Source organism: Nelumbo nucifera, chromosome 2 (assembly GCF_055504915.1).
Source record: "Nelumbo nucifera cultivar China Antique chromosome 2, China Antique-T2T, whole genome shotgun sequence".
Lineage (NCBI taxonomy): Eukaryota > Viridiplantae > Streptophyta > Magnoliopsida > Proteales > Nelumbonaceae > Nelumbo > Nelumbo nucifera.
This window is the reverse complement of record NC_142650.1, coordinates 57,241,938-57,263,407: the sequence shown is the minus strand read 5'-3', so window position 1 is coordinate 57,263,407 and position 21,470 is coordinate 57,241,938. Positions and strand designations below refer to the sequence as shown.

At 39.7% G+C, this 21,470-nt stretch overlaps 1 protein-coding gene across 7 annotated transcripts; it reads right to left on the bottom strand.

Annotated features, from left to right (window-relative positions):
- Nucleotides 1–1,093: 1,093 nt before the first annotated feature.
- Nucleotides 1,094–19,846, bottom strand: LOC104587335 (NAC domain-containing protein 53-like). 7 transcript variants are annotated; one of them, XR_016082575.1, is made up of 8 exons: nucleotides 19,116–19,846; nucleotides 18,739–19,016; nucleotides 18,410–18,601; nucleotides 3,309–3,797; nucleotides 3,105–3,210; nucleotides 2,187–2,856; nucleotides 1,893–2,037; nucleotides 1,094–1,789 (listed from the first exon to the last, which is right to left on the bottom strand). XR_016082575.1 is itself a non-coding variant. In XM_010244893.3 (6 exons), exons 1-6 carry the CDS (start codon nucleotides 19,273–19,275, stop codon nucleotides 2,408–2,410), a joined length of 1,674 nt encoding a protein of 557 aa, XP_010243195.1. In that variant the 5' UTR covers nucleotides 19,276–19,846; the 3' UTR covers nucleotides 2,072–2,407. The 7 variants fall into 7 exon arrangements, 2 of the variants coding, with proteins under 2 accessions (XP_010243195.1, XP_010243196.1); XR_016082574.1 differs by having other exon boundaries at nucleotides 1,916–2,037; XR_016082576.1 differs by having other exon boundaries at nucleotides 1,916–1,998.
- Between the last annotated feature and the right edge of the window lie 1,624 nt (nucleotides 19,847–21,470).

Sequence of the window (21,470 nt, the reverse complement as noted above, 5' to 3'; positions counted from 1 at the left end):
ATAAGTTTGAATCAAGTTTCTCGTGTCTTTTTGGGGCAAAATCTTTTGGCAGCTAGATCTTCCCTCAACCAAATAGGAAAAGACGAAAACGTGAACTATCAAGCTTCTAAACAGCCAACAACCCATGTGGAAAGACGCACAAAACAAGGCCATATTATTTTTAGTAACCTTTTGTAGGAATGGCAATGGGGCGGGGATCATATTCCCCGTCCCCGACCCCGATTATGAAATTAACCCCCGTCCCCGATCCCTATCGGGGATAAAATTTGTCCTCCATCCCTGATTCTCCAAAATTTTTTAGATAACAGTATTTATTTGAAAAATAAATTTACTTAAAATAAATAAAAATTTTAAATTATAAATATTTTTTAAATATATTTTGATATATATAATATAAAAATATATATTTAATATATATAATATAAATAATATATATATATACATAATCGGGGTCGGGGCGGAACAGGGACTTCAATCCCCATCCCTGACCTCAACCCCAATTGGGGATTCCTATAAATCCCATCCCCATCCCTGCCCCACCAAAATAATCCCCATCCCCAACCCCATTGGGTCATAGAAGTCGGGTCCCATCGAAGATGGAAAAAATTGCCATTCCTAACCTTTTGGGTCCTACAAACAAGTAAAAACTTACCATAACTTTCTGGGTCATAAAGTGAGACATGTATAAAAGAACAGTGTTTGTTTTCTTGGAAGTTGGTAGGCAAATGAATGCATTAAGTCTTTCAACAGTACAAGTAATATGAAAGAGGGTGCCACTGGCATATTGACTGGTCAAAACAAGGAAACTGCATGTTTAGCAACACACAAATTGCAACAATATTACCTACCCATGCCAATGAACGAAGTAAATAAAAGTGATGTTTGGCATCAATACTGTTTTTTAAGAAAATGGTGCCCCATAGGTACCACATCAAAGAAAATGATGCTTCAAACAACACCCTCTTCTTTGGTATCGTTTTTCTAAAAAAAATATTGTTCCAAACCACACCTTAAAAATAGAAAAAGTGTAGTGTAAAGCAACACCAAATTCAATGTTTTCTAAAAAAATAGTATATTTCTACCAGCGGTGTAATGAGGTAGCATCATCTTAAACATTAGATAATAATCAATGTTGAAAACGTTACTGTCAGCACCGATACCAAACAAAACCAGTGCTGTTTTCTTAAAAAACGCCTATATAGTTCTAAACAAAAAATAAGCCACATTTTTTCAAAAAACAATACTTACAACTCCACATACTTAGCACTTTTTTTATGAGAAAACAGTATAATATTCCTAACACCAATGCCACTTACAAAGTAACACTCCACTTCATGCAGTAAAAAAAAATACATTCCAACACCCTACCAAATACAATCTGACACCACACTTTTATGGTGAATCTCAATTATATGGTGAAGATGTGCGGTATCGAATCATATTAGGTTGGAATATGTTTTGTTGGCAGGAGATCCCAATTCCCTCCGTTCAACTATAATAAGACGTAAACGCCAAGGAACCACACCAACTGTTTTGCAAATATGATGTCTTCTTGTTACTCTGCAGATGCTCCATCAAAAGTGTTTTCACAAACTAGCATTTGACTTTTTTTTGTCTCCTATACTTGATAAAGCCAAACAAAACAAAATTTTCCAAAGTCTCCTATACCAGGCGCCATAGATGCTATCATACGTTGCAAATTCGAGACCCTTGTTGGCACCCATCCAAGAAAAGTGTCAGAGAAACAAATGGAGCATCGAATGTTTTTAATCGGAAGAGCCGACACCATCTGATACAATATAAAGTACTTAATCGCAAATGCCACTCCAATTTCGCAGTGAGATTGTGACAATCATAAACCATACTACAATATGACAAAACAATAACCATACCAAAAAGTGGGTAAGATACGAACCAAGACATGGATGGCCTTGGGAGTATGTCCTATGTCTGGATTCTGACTATTTACATGGTAATTGGTAGTCGGTACTCTCTTCTCTGGCATATAATATAAATATAGTCAGAGAGGTATGGTCCCTGAAAACTTTAACCAATCAGAAACCCACATGAATTTAGATGAATAACAGTTTGAATTTGGATGAATAAGAGTTTGATTGAAGAAATACAAGGGGTATCCACGTGAACCACAAGGCAGTTAAACAGTAATCTTGGACAAAACAACATACCCGCACGGGTTTCATGTTGGTTATGAATGAATACAAGGCTTGCAGATGAAAAGAGAAGTCATTTCACGTTTCAAATGTTCTTTTGCTTCAAATCCTACCAATAGCCTTAGTCCTGCTCCTGCAACACTTTCTTGAAATTTATGGTCCCCGCCCCGACCCTTTATTTTTTGGGGGGGCTGGTGGGGATTCTGACTGTTTGTTTTATCAAGGTTGATAAATTACTACCTGGTATAAATATAGCTTGCAATTTTGAAGCTCACCGAGAGAATAAGGACCCAAAAGAAAATGAAATAGAAACCACCATGTATCATCACTGACCCTGCCTTCCCAGATAGTATGTTAGCCATTGGATCCGTGGCAGCAGTACCGCCGATTAACTGTTTGGCCGCTATCATATCACCCCGTGTCATGCCATAAGAAAGGAGAAGATCCACATTATTCTTCCCAAATGAAGAATAATTTCCGGCACTTCTTATTGTCATGCCACTTATTCGTATCATCCCAGCAGTAACATGAACAGGATTAGAAGCTTCAGCTGATGAATTCTGCCCAATAGCTGCTTCTTTCACCGGGAACTCTGCAGCAAATGCAGGAGGTGCATGGATGGAACCCAACATGCGGCTAACACGTTTGACAATGTTACTGTCCCAACCCTCATCGTATTGGACATCTGCACCACAGAAGAGCAAAAAAAATGTCCCTTATGAAGCAAAAAAATGCAGAAAAAGGAAAATAAAAACAACAAAAAAGGAACAGAACTGATTCATGGCATGAGACAGAAAAACCATATTTTGGAAGAACACTTTTATACCATGTATAACAGACTTATCATTTCATTTACCAATTCATGCCATAACCAGATGCAAATTACAGGGGCAACATCTCAATTATTTAATCTTTCTAAAATAGAATATGTACCTGGTGTGAATTGTGTCGTCTCTGGTTGCTTTGAAGAGGATGCACCATCACTACCTTGTGTCATGGACTTGGGTCTAAGAGGTTCTTCAACAAGTTCTTGTTTCACCTGGCAATAGATAAATTATTAATATTGAAAATTCTTGGTTCCATACGAGTTGAATAAGCAACAGAAACATGGCTCTGAGAGATTTCACGATGGTTTACCTCCTGGCTGAGCACTGATTGGTCCAACATAGAAGACTGAGGATCATTCTCAGTGGCATCAAAGTATACAAGGTATTCATCAAGCATTTCAAAACCTGATGGATCAGCCTTTGATGGATTTCGGAGATCATTAATCTCTATGAATGACCCATCATTAGCCGGTAGGCTATCAGAAGCATTAAAGAACCTCAACTCCTCATTAACAGGGTCATCACCATGGTAACCATCATCAACAGAATTTACAAGATCATCCAGTTCAACAAAATAATCATCTTTGACAGGTGTTGGGTCCGTCTGGTACTCTTCTGGCAAGTCAATGAATCTTTGGTCATCAGGCAACTCTAGCATATTATCCCTCCTGCCCATGCCAATGAAGAGCTTATGATCATCTTTAACGTCCCCAGATTCTTCTAAATAATCGAAATTATTTCCTGTGTAGACGCTCAATGGAGCAGAAACATTTTCAGATGGCCCAATGCCAGGATCCTGCTAAGATAGAAAAATTACTTAAGTTTAGAGTCATTGTGCACGACTAGAACAATCCAAAAAGGAGTGACACTAGTTACAATGCAAGCAAATTTATCATGTATCGTCACCAAGGCAACACATAACTCAAAGCTGGGCAGCATAATAGTAATGAACTAATGATCAGAACCAAGGTTCAAAAGTATCATACATATTGGTGTGTATTATATGATATGTATCGGTTCTTGGACCCACTACTGATACAATAAAAAACAAGGAATTAAGACATGTGGCCAGTTTTGAAGGGTAAACCCTTCCTAGAGATATCCTGTCTCAATCCTTGAAACTTAAAAAAATTAAATTAAATTAAATCAAATGCGTCTATTGATATTAACGGTTGCTCAAATTCAAGAACTAACATGAAATGTATCACCATCCATATTGATTGATGCCATATTTTTTTTTGGGGATTAGTAACATTGATTTGAATTATATTAGAGAAAAAACAAAATATATACATAACAAACAGGCATCCCTTGGAGAGGATCTCAGGATCTGCTACCCACACCTACCTGCAAGACACTGTAGCCAGATATCAGGAACATCTCCCATAGTTCTATATTGTCATTCATAGAGAAACATTGCCGACATACAGCAGTAGTGTGGGTAGCATTCTTGTGGGTAGCAGATCCAGAGTTCTTGGAAAGAGAGAGAAGCAGTACCCCTCCAAACAAATTAATCTCAAATTACAATTGGGCCCAAAACAATTGATACATGTTAACCCCCTCCTGTCTAGCTAATGTATCAAGCTACCCCAGTGGCCGACCTTTGGACCCACTAAATCCTTGTAATTATATTCCTTCAAGTCATTTGATTTCCTTAATTTCATCTTTATAAATCCATAACACTTTCTATATTTCTTAACCATCCTGTCCACCTTTGACCTTCAATGATTAGTCTTGTCCGTGTTCATCTCTCTTGTCAATTGCACACCTTGAAGTTAACTTCTGCCCTTAGTGAACCCCAACCCCAATTGGTCCAGAAAGTAAAGCTACAATATTACCATCTTTATCTCTGAATACTCCACCTACACCTAAAGGTCCCGGCTTATATCAATGCTTAACTTTATGAAACCTTCTTCCAGAGATGACCAAGAGCTTTGCAACTGCTTCTTCTTTGAGTATCTTGCCACCTCCTCCCATTTCTCCAAACACATTGACTGATGTCATTGTGCATTGTAAGTTCATGTCTAAGACAAATAAACTCGGTAAAAGTAACGTACTTGAGGAGAACAGAAACCCTAGATTTATGGCCATAAAATGTTATAACAACATCAACAACTTGTCACTTTGTCAGTCATTCCATATAAAAGAAATTCCACAAATTGGTAAGGAATTTTATAAAGGCAGAGACTATGAAGTGATTCTCATCACTACTATTACCTCCCTGTCTTTTTTATCAATAGTACGAGAATTTTATTAAAGAAATGAAAAAACAGTACAAGGCTTAAAGAGAGGTGTGAGGTGCACCTCCCAAACTAAAAGAAAAAGCCCTTTCATGAATCAGGTAATCTATTTGCACTGTACAAAAGATCCTTTATCATCATCCCTGATGCTGAAGAGTCAGCAATCTGATTTAGATCTCTCGGTATACATCTGAATCTACAACTTATAGACGCTGAAATGTCTAAAATTTCATGGAGAAAATGAACCAGCCTCCAAGGCTCATACCCATTCGATTTAACCCAACCAATAACAATCTTGGAGTCACCTTCTACTGAAATAAGATCAACTTGGAGAACTTTAGCTATTTGAAGACCCTTGAGAAGAGCTTTTAACCTCAGCCTCTGAAGCATCAACCACCTTGACTGGGCCACTAAAAGCCCATTGCAAGCTACTATCTGGACTCAACAGGACTATTCCAGCAGCAGGATTCTATTGATCTTTTCTTAAACTACCATCAAAGCACAGAATATAAGTGTTAGGGGTTCTTGGAGAGAGGAGCATACTGAACTGAGTAGTAGGAGAATGCAGAATTTCCAGAAGATTCCATATCACCCAGGTTGACGCCGGTGAAGGTCTTCTGAGCCAACATCCAGGAGTTAACCAAGGTTGTTATGTCTTCTCAAAACTTCTATAGAAGAGCATTTATTTTCAAAGATTCTTTTGTTGCATTCTTCCCAAATACCCCTACATAACAGCATAAATTACTGCCTACCAGTAGATATTACCTCTTTTCCCAAGTTTGCTGTCTTTCCATTGATGGACAAAATCACAAACATGATCGAGAGGGGCCCAATAAAAGCTGTTATCCCTGACCTCCAGGAAGTGTTCTCAAATACTGCAGGCCACTGGATGGTTTATGAAAAGATGCCTGATGGATTCACCATCCTGAAGGCACATTATGCATACATGTGAAGAAATGTGTAGCTGTCCTTTACCTTTTTTTTCTTTGAATATGGTCATATGTGTTTATGTTGCCACAAGCTGCTTCCCATATAAAGAAAGCAATTCTGGGAGGGACAGAAGAGAACCAGATCTTTCTGTCCAGGAAAGAGGGCATAGATCCAGCAATCATCCTTTCATAGTAGGATTTAGTAGTGAACTTCTCATTAGGGATGTTAAGGAGCATAACTCAGCCAATTCAGGTTCAGTAAGGGCTCTACAGTAATTGAAATTATGGGCTAAGCCATTTTTTTCTCTAATGAGGATACAAGAAACCAAGGCTTGCTTGTCCAAGACAAGGGGAAAGAGATTGGGGAAGGACCCGCTAAAGGGTTGAGTCTCCCATTACAGATCAGTCCAGAATTTAATTAGATTTCCATCTCCAAGTATTGCTTGCTCTGCAGCAGGAATCCCATCTTTCATTTTGTTCTTAAGACAAAATACAACATGGAAATAATTATGTTAGACCACTCGTTGTTCCTTTTTAGGATATCCAACTTCAACAGATCATTTCACCTCATGGATGACTACCTCTTGACTGTTGTCAGTCAGTGTCACTCTTAACTTCACCCAGCCACACTGAATTTAATATGGTCACTTCTAAAATTAACATTAGATATCTCAAAACATCCCTATCACTAACAAACTGATTTTAAGTTCACTTTGCTTTTTAATTGCCAACAATCTGCTCCCAAAGCATAGGAGCACTTATAACCATCCCTTTTAATTTTGATTGTATGTCTTGACCATGGAATACACCAAAAGCACATATCCACTTCATTCACTTCGATGATTCAGTGTTTTGAATAAACACTGGAGGCAGGCACATGCCTGGAGACACGCACAGTGGAAGTGTATAGGTGCTTGAGGTGTATGCCACCAGTATAGAGACGTACACCTTACATGCTCTTACCTTTTAAACTAGTTTTTTATAATAAAAAACTATAAATAATAGTGGGGAAACCATTTTATTGTGTTCCCCGTTATATATTATATTAACATAATATAAAGAACGGAACCCAATTACAATAAAATGTTTTTTATTTATTTTGAAGGGCTAAACAGCGGGGTTAGCCCATCCCCCAACCTAAGTGCAGGCGGGACTCAATCCCAAGTCTCCACTATGACCAGCAGGAAACCTTACCAACCCGCTGGTTGGCACCTTGCTATTACAATAAAATGTTGTAAATAAAAAGGGGACACCATAGTTCTGATTTCATTTTAATGCATTATATTCACTCAAACGTTGTCAAGGTGATGCCTTGGCAGGCTTTTCTTTCTTATTAAACCCCCAAAATTTGTTTATTGTAATATTATAACAAAGCATAATATAAAGAAATGGAGCCACCATATTATAGTAAAGGAATCTCTATAAATGACCTTAACAGGGACGCTGGTATTTTCCTTTTCTCCTCCCCCCATCCACAGGGTAATCCTAGAGAAGCTGGTATTGGAGGAGTATTAACGGATGAAAATGGGAACATTTGCTGGGTGTAAAGTGGGCTGATAGGCATAGACTCTACAAGGAAGAAGTGCTGGCTGCACTTACAGTAATCCGATTAATCAACAGAGCATTCAGAATTTATCCATACAGGGAGACTCAGCTAACACTATAAAGTGGTTAGGTCCGTTAGGAAGACAGGAGATTGGGCCGTGGGAGACTCAATCATTTTCTGACAGAGGCAAGGGATCTATTGGCAGCTTCAAATGCAAACCTGTGCTGCACTCCAAGGGAACTCAATGCTCTTGCAGCTGGGTTAGCAAAATTAGGTGCTCTTTTAAAAGTTCTGTACCGTGATAAGATCCCTTCGGTGTAATTTTCAGGAGTCCCCATTGAGCAAGAAGCAGCCACCACTCGCAGGAAAGAAACCCAGCCGCAGTGGAGCGGCAAATCAGAACTGGGCATGGGCCCCAAGCTCTAAGAAAACAGGCAGCTCCCTAGAACAGCGCATCCCGAGGTTCAAGAAGCACCCGACGACAGTGGAGTCAGGGTGTTCTTTCATTCCAGAGACGGTAAATCAGGAGGTTACAGACCCTTTTGAAGATTGCGCGACAGAGGAAGAAAGCAGTTCAGGATCAGATTTGGAAGGTTCCTCAAGTATCGGAAGTGTGGAACTTAAAAAAAACAAATCACTCAGTGCTGATGAGAGCTTACACACGGAGCTGTTATTTTTGGAAAATGATGGCTTTAAAATTACAGATTCAGCCCAGAAGAAGCACTCTCAACTACCCAAGGAAATGGAGTTTACCGCAGCTATTAAAGAGGAGAGGCAGGGGATACCAGTTCCTAAATATGCTTCCAGTTCACTAGAGCAGTACGGCATCGATAGAGGACTAGAGGAACAGAACACATCTCGGTCACCGATCACAGAGTCATCAATCAGGGGACAACACCTAAAGACAGATTCTGATGCAAGGACTAAAACAACATTGATTGAACACAATGGGAACCCACAATCACCTATTCTGGAAGGATTAGTCGTGACCTTACCCTCATGTGTCGTCTCTCCAGTGCCCCCTTCCCACAACCTTTCAGGTAATCTTGTCAATTTGTTTTTTGATACTGATGTGGGTTTTGTGCCTGGAACAGGTACCTATGCAGCTCAACTTGAAGCAGCAGCCATGGATGGAAAGTTTTTAAGTGGGGACAGGGGGGGCAAAGAACAAGCGGAAGAGGTGAGGAAGAAGAATTAGATAAGATCTGGGATCAGATCTGTATGTATTTGGAGGAGTACAAGAAAAAAGAGGAAGTGGTAGGAAAATATGAGGCTCAAGAAGTTTTAGTAAAAACAGGGGTTCAAAGCAGCAAAAAGTTGGGGATGAATCAATCTTGGGAAAGATGCAGTGGGAGGAATTACAGAGGATTTGGGGACAGATTTGTGTTTTCCTTGAGGAGTATAGGCAAAAAGAGGAATCTTTGGAGGAAAATCAAGGAATTGCAGAAGGGCGGAACATAACAAAAGCAGTCTTATAGAACAATAAACAACCGAAGGAAGAAGAAAAGATCAGAGGTGGAAAGGTTGATCTTAGATATAGAAGTAGATTTAGAATTTAGCGGAAGAGGGGAAGTCAATTCTCAGAAGGGGAAGTCAATTCTCTTATCTCCATTAAAATCATCACTTGGAATGTGAGGGGCCTGGGGAGTGCTAGGAAAAGAAGGCTAATTAAGGACCTCCTTAAAAGAGAAAGGCCAGATATAGTGATGCTACAGGAGACCAAATTAGCTGATATTGATAGAAGATGGGCAAGAAGCATATGGAAATATAGAGGAATAAGTTGGGTTTCAGCACCTTCTTGGGGGGCTTCGGGAGGCATTGCCACTTTTTGGAGAGAGGATACGGTGGAGGTTTTGGAGGAGCTAATAGGTAATTTTTTAGTGTCATTAAAATTCAAGATGGTAGAGGATGGATTTACTTGGGCACTAACTAATGTGTATGGACCAAGCACCTAGCCCGTAGTGCTTGGGGGGGGGGGGGGGGGGGATTTCAATGTAATTCATTTTACGAATGAATCAAATAACCCCCAACAGGTCATTACAACCAACATACGGAGATTCAACGATTTCATTAATAATTGTGAGCTGAAGGAACTCCCATTGTTGCAAGCCCTCTATACTTGGTCCAACTTTCAAGACACACCAACCTACTCCAAGTTAGATAGGTTCCTTTTCAATCAAAGCTGGGAAAACAAGTGGGAGGACTTGATAACAAGAACTCTACCTAGAGTCACATCTGACTATTGCCCCATTGGCATAGGACAGGAGTCGTTTAGGCAAGGACCCCAACCCTTTAGGTTTGAAAACATGTGGTTAACTCACCCAGATTTCTTAAAGAAGGTTGAGGAATGGTGGAGAGAAGACCTAAGGGGGTGAAGTGGAAAGGAGTAAGATTTCTTAAAAAACTAAAAAGTTTGAGAGCACATGTGAAGGATTAGAATAGGGAGCATTTTGGAAGAATAGAAGAATTGAAGTCCTCTTTGATGACCCAAATAGAGGAATTAGATGCGAAGGAATCCCCAAGAGTCATAAACTCTCAAGATAGAGATCGGAGATGGAAACTGAAAAGAGAGTTAGATGAAGTCATTTTGAGAGAAGAAATTTCTTGGAGACAGAAGTCTAGATGTAGGTGGCTCAAGGAAGGAGATGGGAACACTAAATTTTTTCATAAACTAGCCAATGGAAGGAGAAGGAAAAAACTAGTTTCCAAACTGGAAGTGGATGGACTAGTCCTTGATTCCCAAGAGAGGATAGCCAATTGTTTTGTTGACCATTTCAAATCCATATTAAGGACGCACCTAGGTCCTAGTGTGGAGTTGGAAGGTGTGACCTAGCAGAGGCTTCCAAAAGAGAGTAGAAGTTGGCTAGAAAGGAATTTTGAGGAGGAAGAAATAAGAAAAGTTGTCTTCTCCATGAACAAATCTAAAGCACTAGGGCCGGATGGTTTCACAATGGCTTTCTTTCAAGATTGTTGGGACATAATCAAGGAAGACTTGATTGAGGTCTTCAAGGAATTCGAGGATAATTCAGTGATTAGTCATGGAGTTAATGCTACTTTTTAGCCTTAATTCCCAAGAAGAAAGAGGCCAAGCATCCAAAGGACTTTTGACCTATTAGTTTGGTGACTAGTGTATACAAGATTGTGGCTAAGGTCTTATCTTTGAGGATTAAAAAGGTGCTTCCTTGTCTTATCAGCCAAGCCCAAGGAGCTTTCGTTCAGGGGAGACAAATAGTAGATCAGATCCTAATAGCAAATGAATGTGTGGAGGCGATGAGGAGATCGGGTTGTAAAAGTTATGTTTGTAAACTAGATCTTGAAAAGGCTTACGACCTAGTGGATTGGGAATTATTATTACTTGTCCTAGTCAATGAGGTAGTTAATGGTTTCTTCCCAACTAGCATGGGTCTGAGACAAGGTGACCCCATGTCACCTTTCCTATTCACTTTAGCTGCTGATGCTTTTAGTAGACTTCTCTTAGAAGCGGATAGAGCCGGGTCCTTAAGAGAGTGGAGAATAGGTAGAGATAGAGTTTCAGTAACCCATCTTCAATTTGCAGACGACATAATAATCTTTTGTGAAGGTTGTGATCTGATGGAGGTAAGAAATCTGAAGGATTTGATAATTCACTTTGAGAGGGCCTCAAATTTGAAGATAAATTTTGAGAAAAGTTGTGTTGTGGGAATAAATTTGTGTAGAGAGGAGATGGAGTTTATAGCAGCCTCATTAGATTGCACATGGTCTCAGTGGCCTCTATCCTACCTAGGACTTCCCTTAGGTGCAAATCCAAAGGAAAATAGGTTCTGGAACCCGGTGGTGGAAAAGTTTGAAAAAAGATTGACAACTTGGAAGAGAAACTATATTTACCTAGGGGTAGAGTTACTTTGATTAAAGCAACTCTAGCCAACTTGCCTTTATACTTCCTGTCAGTCTTTAGAATTCCTAAAAGGGAGGCAAAGAGGTTGGAAAAACTGATGAGGGACTTCTTATGGGAACCTAGGGAAGAGAAAAAAGATCACTTGATTAGGTGGGAGGTGGTGAGTAGAAGCAAAAATGAAGGAGGCCTAGGCTTAGGGAATGTGGTGAGTAAGAATGAAGCTCTTTTAGGTAAGTGGCTTTGGAGGTGGCCCTTGGAGAGGGAGAAGTTGTGGCATGAAGTAGTGAAGAATATCCATGGCTATTCTGAATCAGGTTGGGACGCGGAGGTATCCCGAAGGGCTTTGCTCACAACACCTTGGAAGGCTATTTATGGCATTCTCCCAAAGTTCCTCAATTTTTTAAGGTATGATGCTTGTTTTGGAAACTCCATTCTTTTTTGGAAAGATATTTGGGTGAGCACTCAACCCCTAAAAGACCGCTTTCCTTCTCTCTATTCCATCTCCCTCTTTAAAAAGAAACCAATTTCATGGTTTCTTTCTCCCCCGGTTCGCCCTTTGGATTTAAACTGGAATTTTGGGTTTCGAAGAGGGTTAAGGGATGAAGAACTTCTTTATGTTTCAGAGTTCTTGTTGCTTCTAGACTCAGTGTGCCTAGACCCCCCGTAACCTGGATAAAAGGGTTTGGTCTCTAACCTCGGTTGGCTCCTTCACTTGTACTTCTTTCTTTAAAGCCCTCTACTCCAATCCCTCCTCTCAGGTGTTCCCTGTTAAAGAGGTCTGGTCAAGGCCAATTCCTCCTAAAATAGCAGTGTTCTGTTGGATAGCCTACTTGGGTAAGATCAATACGGTGGAAAACTTCAAAAGAAGAAACCTTACTTGTGTTTGTCCCCAAATTGGTGCTTCTTGTGTAAAGTGAAGGGTGAGGACTGTAACCATTTATTGATATCGTGCTCTTTTGCTGCCAATATTTGGAACTGGGTTGTTGCACTATTTGGGTGCAGGTGGAACTTGCCTTCCGAAGTAAAGCTGCTGTTCATTCCGGTTGCCTTTGGGAGATTGACAAAAAGAGGGAAGCTAATGTGGAAATGTATCAGAGTCGCTACCTTGTGGACTTTATGGAAGGAGAGAAATGCTAGAATATTTCAAGAAAAGGAAAGAAGTCTTGCTGAAATTAAGGAATGCATAATGACAAGGATAGTCTCGTGGCTAAAATCTTCACACTTGTTGGAAGATTACTCCTTTGATGACTTAAGGAGAAACTGGGCAGCAGTGGCTTCTACAGTCTCCACAAAGAACAAATCACAAGCTGAATGGGAATCCCCACCGGATGGAGTGGTAAAACTGAATTTTGATGGTAGCTGCCAAGGTAACCCAGGGCCATCTGGAATAAGAGGGATTCTGAGAGACAAAGATAGCAACATGTCTTTATTTTCAGGACCAGTGGGTGTTGGTGATTCTGTAAGAGCAGAGATACTAGCAGTGGTACATGGTATACAGATGGCCAGTCAACTTGGAGTGAATAATTTGATAGTAGAAGGGGATTCCAAGGTAGTAGTGAGCTGGTTGACAAGTCCAGAGACAGCTTGTTGGGGCTACAGGGATCTGTTAAAGAAAGTTAAATGGCTGACAAGGAATATGTCAATCAGGTTTCAGTGGGTCAGAAGATCAGCAAATGCAATGGCTGATTCTTTGGCCAAGCAAGGAGTGTCAAGGGGAGATCTGTTTTGGGCCACTTTGTAACTGTGTTTCAGGCTTTTGTCTGTTTAGTGTTTATGACTCAGTCCTAGGGGGAGGTAACACCTCGTGCCTCTTCCTAGGCTGAATGTACTACTATTTTTTGAATTAATAAAACTACTCTCATTTATCAAAAAAAAATGAAATCAGTTAACTTTTCACAAAAAAAAAATAAAAGAAAAAGGGGCCACCATAGCTTAGATGTCTTTTAATGCATTACATTCATTTGTAGTTATCATTTGTCTAGGTCGGATAAAAGTGAGGCCACCACAGTTTTGATTTCTTTTAATGCATTGCATTTATTTTTAATGATTTGAATTCCTGGACGTGGCTGTCTGCACTGTCAGGATCCCTGAATGGAGAAACAAATTCAATAAGGAGGGAAGAGATTATGAAGCAGTGATGAAGAGAAATGAAAGAGGTTGGTTTATTGCTTTCACAGAAAAATCGACAGATTTAAGAATGAGGTGTATCTGTGTTCCAATGGGATCCCAGAGAAAGGGTTGGGTTTCGATTGCAGAGACATTTCAGGAGTATCTTTGGAGGAAGGAAAAATCAAAGATCGAAGGGGAAGGCCTGAATAGAATGATTTCTAAAGGATACGAAGCTGAAGAGGAGATCGACAAGTTCTCATTGGTGGCAAGATTGACAAGGGTACCAAAGATAGTTACGAGTGATGAAAAGGAGAGCTGGAAGAAAAAATCTGATATTAACAGCCGCAGAGGAGGTTGGGGACTGGAAACCGATTATGGAGATTCTTGGGACCAAATTAAACACTCATACCAGGAAAGCAATCGTCGAACTTGAGGAAGACTTAGTCGAGTTGCAGACCTTAGAAACAATTGCGGGTCCAGTATCTGTGGAGCATTGGTTCCCAAATTGTAACGGAAAACATATCACGATCGATACTGTTACGCTGAAGCTGGTGGGCCTTCCTTTCAATCTCTGGGTGGTAAGAACCCCAACAGTGGTGGAATCCTAAGGTCCTTTAGTAACTCGCAGGATAATCCCAGCAAGTCTTCATCTAAAATTAGCACTGACAATTCGAGTTTGATGCAAAGGAAGATGGGAGATGCTGAATGTTTAAGAGATCGAGCCAAAAGCTCGGGAAACCCTTTGCGTTCACAAGATGAGGCTTACAGGGGCTCAGAGCATGCGATCTCAGGGGACAACATCTCAGGTTCTGTAGTCGCAACTCCATCGGCTACCCCTGTTCAGGGCTGTCCTTTGAAGATTTCTTACCGCCCGAAAGAAATAATATTGAAGAAAACACAAGCCCACAACACTGAGGAATACAAAAGTAGGGTGAAAATTTGGTCCAAGAGAAGGAAGGGAGACAAGAGAAAGCTTCCTGGGCTTAGCAGACCAAATTTTAAAAAGAGTGGTCTAACAGGAAGTAGATTTTCGAACAAGGCCAAAGAAAAAAAAAAGTTGAAAGAGTGGATTCGGGTGATAGCCAATTTTGATGAAAATGGTAAGAAGAGGATCATACGTGGAAAAGGAAAGACTTTCGACAACTACCCATGTTTGCCTTTGACTAGTGATGTCAAGCAGTTCCCTCAGATCAGTAAGGAGATTGACGGGATTCGTGGTTTCTCCAAGCCAGAAGTTGTAGCTGAATTGACCCTAGAGGATAGATATGAATTGAATTTTCCTGTCTCTGCAGAATCAGAGAGGTGGAAAGGGTTGGAGGAGACAGTTCGGAAAAGATATGATAGGGTTGAAACAGAACTGGAGAATGAAGGTGAGGATACAGCAAAGGAAAAGTCTGGTGCTGAAGAATTACCTGAAGAACAGGGTGAAAACCTTGTACAGGATAAATTACCTTTTAAGGAGGTTATGGTTGGAAGGATGGGCATTGATTTGGGTAGAGGGAGCAATTTCCAGGAGGAGGAACAGACTTTTGAAATGACCAATAAGAAGCCACGTAATGGGAGAAACCATAACATTGTTCATGTGACAGAGATTTTTTCAAGGCTAAAACTCGGCCTGGCAGGGGCAAGACTGACAAAAAAAATACAAATGGGTGTACAAGAGGAAAGGAGTAAGAGGCAATGGGACATCTTGTACAGTTCATAGGGAGGTAACAAAGCAAAGTCAGTCTTTGGTCCCCCCACAGACGAAGGAACAGCAGTAAAGGGAGATAAGAGGGGTCGAGCCTGATCCTGGTGTGAACAAGTTGTCGCAAAGTAATGTTATTATTGATGGAGAGTCAGATGTCGTAGCTCTCCAGGGACTAGTGGGGAGAGAGGCTGCAATTGAGAGAACAGAAGAAGAAAAACAAGGACAAGGAGAAGCTTCAAAGACTGGGGACAAGATTAGAGAGAGAGAAAGAGCAGAGCAGATTCACAAGGATCAAGAAGTCAAGGATTTAGTATAAAATGGGAAGGTGAATATTAAAAAATTGGTGGAGAGAGAGGTTGAGATAGGAAAGTCTCTAGGTTTAGTTTTTTGGGGAGGGGAAGGCTTTGCAAAAATAGCCTTTGAGATGTTTGAAAAAAAAAAGAAAATAAAAGAAAAAAAGAAAAAGGAAGAGTATTTAGAAAAAGTCTGGACGAGATTGAGTGATCTTGGGACTGGTGGGAAGATAGGGAGATGGGGAGGAAGATGGGGCTCCTTACAAAATATCACGACTGGGTATAAGAGAAGGAAGGAGGGAGGAGAATGGGTGGAGCGTTGAATATTCGATAGGAGGATTGGGCAATCTGGGCAAGACTCCAAAGATGACCCCATTGAAAATTTCTGGAACTTCCTTGATTTTTAGCCTTGTAATGCAGAATCATTATTCATTTTTAAGCTTTGAGAATGTATTTGGTATGTCATCTAGACACCCAAGGGTGATAGGATGTAATCTTTTCTTTTTAATGAAATTTTTACTTGATTTTTCAAAAAAAAAAAAAAAAAAACAAGGTCTCAGCTCTTAGTCAAGTCCCTTCTTTGATTAGGCCTGTGTAGCCCAAAAAAAGTGTTACCTGAAACATCCTCAAAAGTAACACCCACACCTTAAGGCCCTTTTTTTTATTCATGGTGCTACACAACGGGGTGGCTCATCCCCCAAACCCATAATCTTCCTAGACCCTGGTGAAGGCAGGATTCGATCCCAACACCTTAACGCTCCAGGTTTCCAAACAAGCAGCCATCAAAACTTTAGATTTATTTGACCTTCCTCTAGCAGCACCCATCCTTGCTATGATTTTCTTCTTTATAAAACATAACCAGCCATCACTTGACAGAATCCTCTTAAGGATAGAATCCATGGATACTCTTTCATTCTTCATGCAGATCTATTGAATAACTCTCATTATAAATTTATAACTACATGTCTTGATCAAAATATTGTGACCTTGCTAGTTTCTTGAGCTTCTCTCTTTCCACACACACACACACCACAAAGTGATTGAACTTGTGCAGAAACTCTATAACTAAAGCTTCAAAAAAAGTTGGGAGGGGGACCAAGGACCCCCCACAGTATAATGTAGCTCCACCCCTGGTTGGGATAAGGCTTAGATGATGATGATGACTTCGGAAGGTTATATCATTGGGCAACAAAATCAAGGACAGTATAGTCCAATATATTTGATATTAAAAGACAAGAAAGGAATAGATGGTTGGCATTTTCACGACCTGTTAAGCATGGGAACCACACACGAGGTAAGAGATTCCAAGGTATTTATCACCATTAAAGCATGTCACAATTATTGAGTATCTTCAAAGTGGCTTCTCAACAAAAAGTGTTGATCTTTGGTGGAGCACGATTGTCCCACAAAGCATTAAAGGGAGAAGGTTAGGGGCAGAATGAGAAACATCAATGATTTGAAGAAGAACAAGAAAAACAACCCAAGGCATCAAGACCAAACTAAATCTTCTTAGATGGATGTACTGATGGATCATTTGATTGGCAAAAGGATCTAGATAAGGAGTTGTATAAAAACGATGTACTCACTTCAGAAACTGGGGCATTTTCCTAGTGAAAGAAACTGTGCAAATGATGGTGTCCTGTCATAACAGTCAACCTGCACCTTTTCCTTGGATAAGTAACAGATCAAAGAGAAACTTTATTTAGCAAAAAATATCGAGCAATTACACAGAAAAAAAGGACAGAAAAAGATTGGGAAAAAACTCGCGCAGCTAGAAACCATCAAGCGCCAAAACTATTACATTTACCTGCCTCCCACATCAGAACTCAGGACCAGTATATTAAGCCTATTAGTCCATTCCATAATTAGGGAATAAGCACGAGAGTTAGCAATAGTTAGGGAATAAGCAAGAGAATTAGCATCAGTAGGTATTCAACCAATCAAGAGGTTCAATCTAGATACCAACAACCTAGCTTCTCTTATGCTCAGTTTGGAAGGAGTACAAATGCAAATATGTACAGTGCAAATATATATAAAATAATATAAAATACAAGGTTTTGCACTCTACATATTTGTACTTGTACTCCTTCCAAACTGAGACTGATGTGGTGAAGATGAACCCAAGGAGCATATCCGTTACCCTTGAATCATCCTATTAAAATTTGCAAGTCTCCTATTTCCAAAATATTCATAGACCATCTATTGCAATACCAGCCAGTCACCATGATATAAAGCACGAAGATCAAGAAAGCTAGCCAACAAAGCTGTTCAACTGAGAGCTAATTGCATATGCAATCGGTTTACTTGTATTAAGATCCAACACAATAAAATCCCTCCCCTCGTCACCTTGTTTGTACAAAGTCCAATATCTCCTATATCCAAGTTCCCTAGGACTCCACATCCAAAACTAATTCCATTTGTCATGTATTTCTCTATGGAATTATTCACTTTATCTCGTTTCCATCAATAGAGTAAAAAAAACTTATATGGTTACAGTGGCAGTTGCAACTCAAAGAGATTATAATACAATTCATATTTAAACCAAATGAAGGATCATTTTTTATGAACAACCAAGCAGAAGAACAAAACTGTAAAGCAAATACCATTATAACCATCATGAATAACATGACAAAATGACTTAGTGCTTTCCACGATTTACTGCACTCCAGTTAAATTATTCAACAAGTACAATAAATGAACAAGATAAACTGGTTATCAAAAAGTACATACCTGTTCAATGTTATCATTGTAGTATATATCATCCCCACCATTAAGCAATGCAAAGTCCCCAATCTCACCCTGTGGAACCAACATATTCTCATTATCATCCCACTCCTCCTCAATAAATGGCGCCCCGTACTGCTCTCCATTCTTGGGCCCTGAACCGCTCTTCTGAAAAATTCTACATAGCACATATGCATCCTACACAGCAAAAACAATTCAATCAATCAATTTCCACAAAACAAGAAAATCCAACAAGGATAAAAGGACAGACAGACAGACAGATAGACATAATCATCCAGTCTTTGTAGCCTGTAAAAGTCCGATTACTAACTTACCTGTTGAACTCCCGCTCGCTCCAATTCTTCGTCAACGAGTCTGTACTCATGCATGACCCAATTGGTCCGCTCTCCACGAGGAGCCCGCCCAATATGGTAAACAAGGGTCTTTTTCATCCCGACCGTCCGGTTATTCCGTCGGACAGGTCGGTCTTTACCGGTGGTCTTCCAATACCCCTGGTCCGTCGCGCGATTCGTCCTTGACCCATTACCATATTTCTTATCGAGGGCACCAAAGAAGTACCATTGCAGGTCTCTGGTCTTCAGCTTCGACAGACCTAAAGAATCAAAGAAATCAGCAGAAAGACAATAAAATGAAAAAAAAAAAGACCATTAAAGAATAGATTGGAAGGCGATATGTAAAAGAAGTAGCAAACCTGGAAGATCCCAAGGCTCGGATTTGTAAACATCGATTTCGGAGATGGCGTCGAAGCGAAAGGGCTTTCCCAATACCTTGCGCTTCAGGTAGTAACTCACGAGTTCTTCGTCGGTAGGGTGGAATCGGAAACCAGGAGCGAGTGCTGCTTCGCCTCCCATCGGAGAAAATCAATCTCTTAGGTGCAGAAAGAGAAGGTTAATTTCCGAAGAATTGGAAATTGGGGGAACTGGGGGAATTGAGGGAATTGGGGATTCGAAAACAAATACGAAAGGAACTTGAGAGAGAACACAGAGGATTCAATCGATATCGGGTAAATTAAACAAAGCTTCTGTCGTTCTAACGGCGTTGAATCTCAACATGCTCGGAGTCGGAGCTTTCAAGGTAGATAGAAGAATATAAGGGAAGGTGGGGAGCTTCAAAAGGAAACGAAAATGATGTATATGATCAATCTTCTGTTTTTTCTTTCGCTTCTCTGCTCTGATTAGTGGCTACTGAGGTTAGTTCTCTCTCTGTGGCAGGTAAAAGTAAAAGGGTCGATAAATCCATTCATTTATTGTGGGAGTTGGCGATTCGGTGCAGAATTATAAAAAGCGTTGGATTGGCATCTGAAGAGAATAATGACGATCCGTCGGCGGAATGTTCTATCTGATCCGGTCATCCAAATCGATCGTCGGCAGCCGTCGTTACGCGTGGCCAGCTCTCAACTTCTTCTCTTCCTTCCCCATTCTTACGTCTCGTCGTCCGTCAGGTCAGACAATGAGTTCAGACCTGAAGAAACGTGGAGTTTGACGGAAAAGTGAACGAAGAATTCTACGCTACACGACCTTTGAGTCTTACACGTCAGAGCTTAGGTGTTGGCTTAAGGTTTATCAAAGTTACACTTCACGCTGTGCTTATGAGGCATCTGTTAGTCTACGTGGCAGGACCTCAACTGCTTAGATTATTAGGTCAGTGATAGAACCGGAGCTGCCCAGAAATTCGGACGGGTTGGTCGGGATCAGAAATTGGACCGGTTCAGTTCAGTCAATGAAGCGATCTCATGAAAGAATCAGTAAAACTGGATGAACCAAACCAGATGGTTTAACCATGAAACAAGGCAAAACGATGCTGGTCAGTGGTCACTACTCACTACTATAGCCTATAGGGGAGGGCTGCTAATGAATCGAACTCAGTCGGATCCAAATTTGGTTCATTAGTATTCAAATTTGAATCGGATTTTATCCATCGTATTCATATCGGATACGACTTCGGTTATAATCGAATAACAAACCCAAATAGTAGAAACAAATTAACAAAAAATCAAAATAGTATATCCTATTAATAATATGAACTAAAAGTTGCTCAAATGTTGTATTTCATGAATAAAATTAATTGAATAAAATTGGAAGATTTAAATCATCTTTATTAATAAAAACAATATAAATTTTAAATATAATAATATACATGAATATATAGAGAGAGAGAATGTTTTTTTTTATTTCTTTTGAAGGGCTAGAGGGGGTATCTCGTAACCCCAACTCCGGTGCAGATAGGATTTGATCCCAAGTCTCTACTACAATCAATATGAAACTTTACCAATCAGCAGATTGACACATTAGATAGGGGTGGATCCATATTTGATCCAATTATAAATTGATTAAATTTTGATCGTCCTTTGATCAAATTTTGATTCAAATTCAAATAAACAAATATCATTTACAATCGTAGACAATATTTTACCCATGAAATTCTACGGGGTCATTTGATATTCGCTGAAATAATTAAATAAATGATTCATTACCTCATAATGTAATGGCACGTGCTATGCATTTATATAAGTAAGGGTTAGATATAAATTAACGTTATATAATTAAATTTGACTTTTATGACTTACAGTCTTGCACAAAAACCAAATAGTATATATATATATATTGATTTTAGCATGAAACCCTTTATTTTCTTCTATTTTTCCAACTGTGTTATGTTTCATTTTAGTTTAATGTGGAGTTTAGGCTCTAATGAGTAAACCTATGTGTTTATAGCTCAATTAGCCCCTTTTTGTTGATATTTTCTCATCCTTGGTTGGAGTTTCCTTTCTATGATGGAGTTTTAATCTTTTCTACTATTTTAATTTGTTATGGGGTTGAGGTTTTCTTACCTCTTTCTGAATCTCCTTGTGTGTTGGTGGCTTGTGTTTGAATTAGTTATTTTTAGTGCTTTGGTTCCTCTCTTTCTTCCTGTTCATTGCATTTTCATAGTAATGTATATCTTCATTTTTAGTGTTTTGGTGCATGGTTTTAAAACTGGACAGTCGGACCAGAAAAATCGGGAATTGGTTAGGTGATCGGTTCCGTTTTACCCCAGAACCGTTATT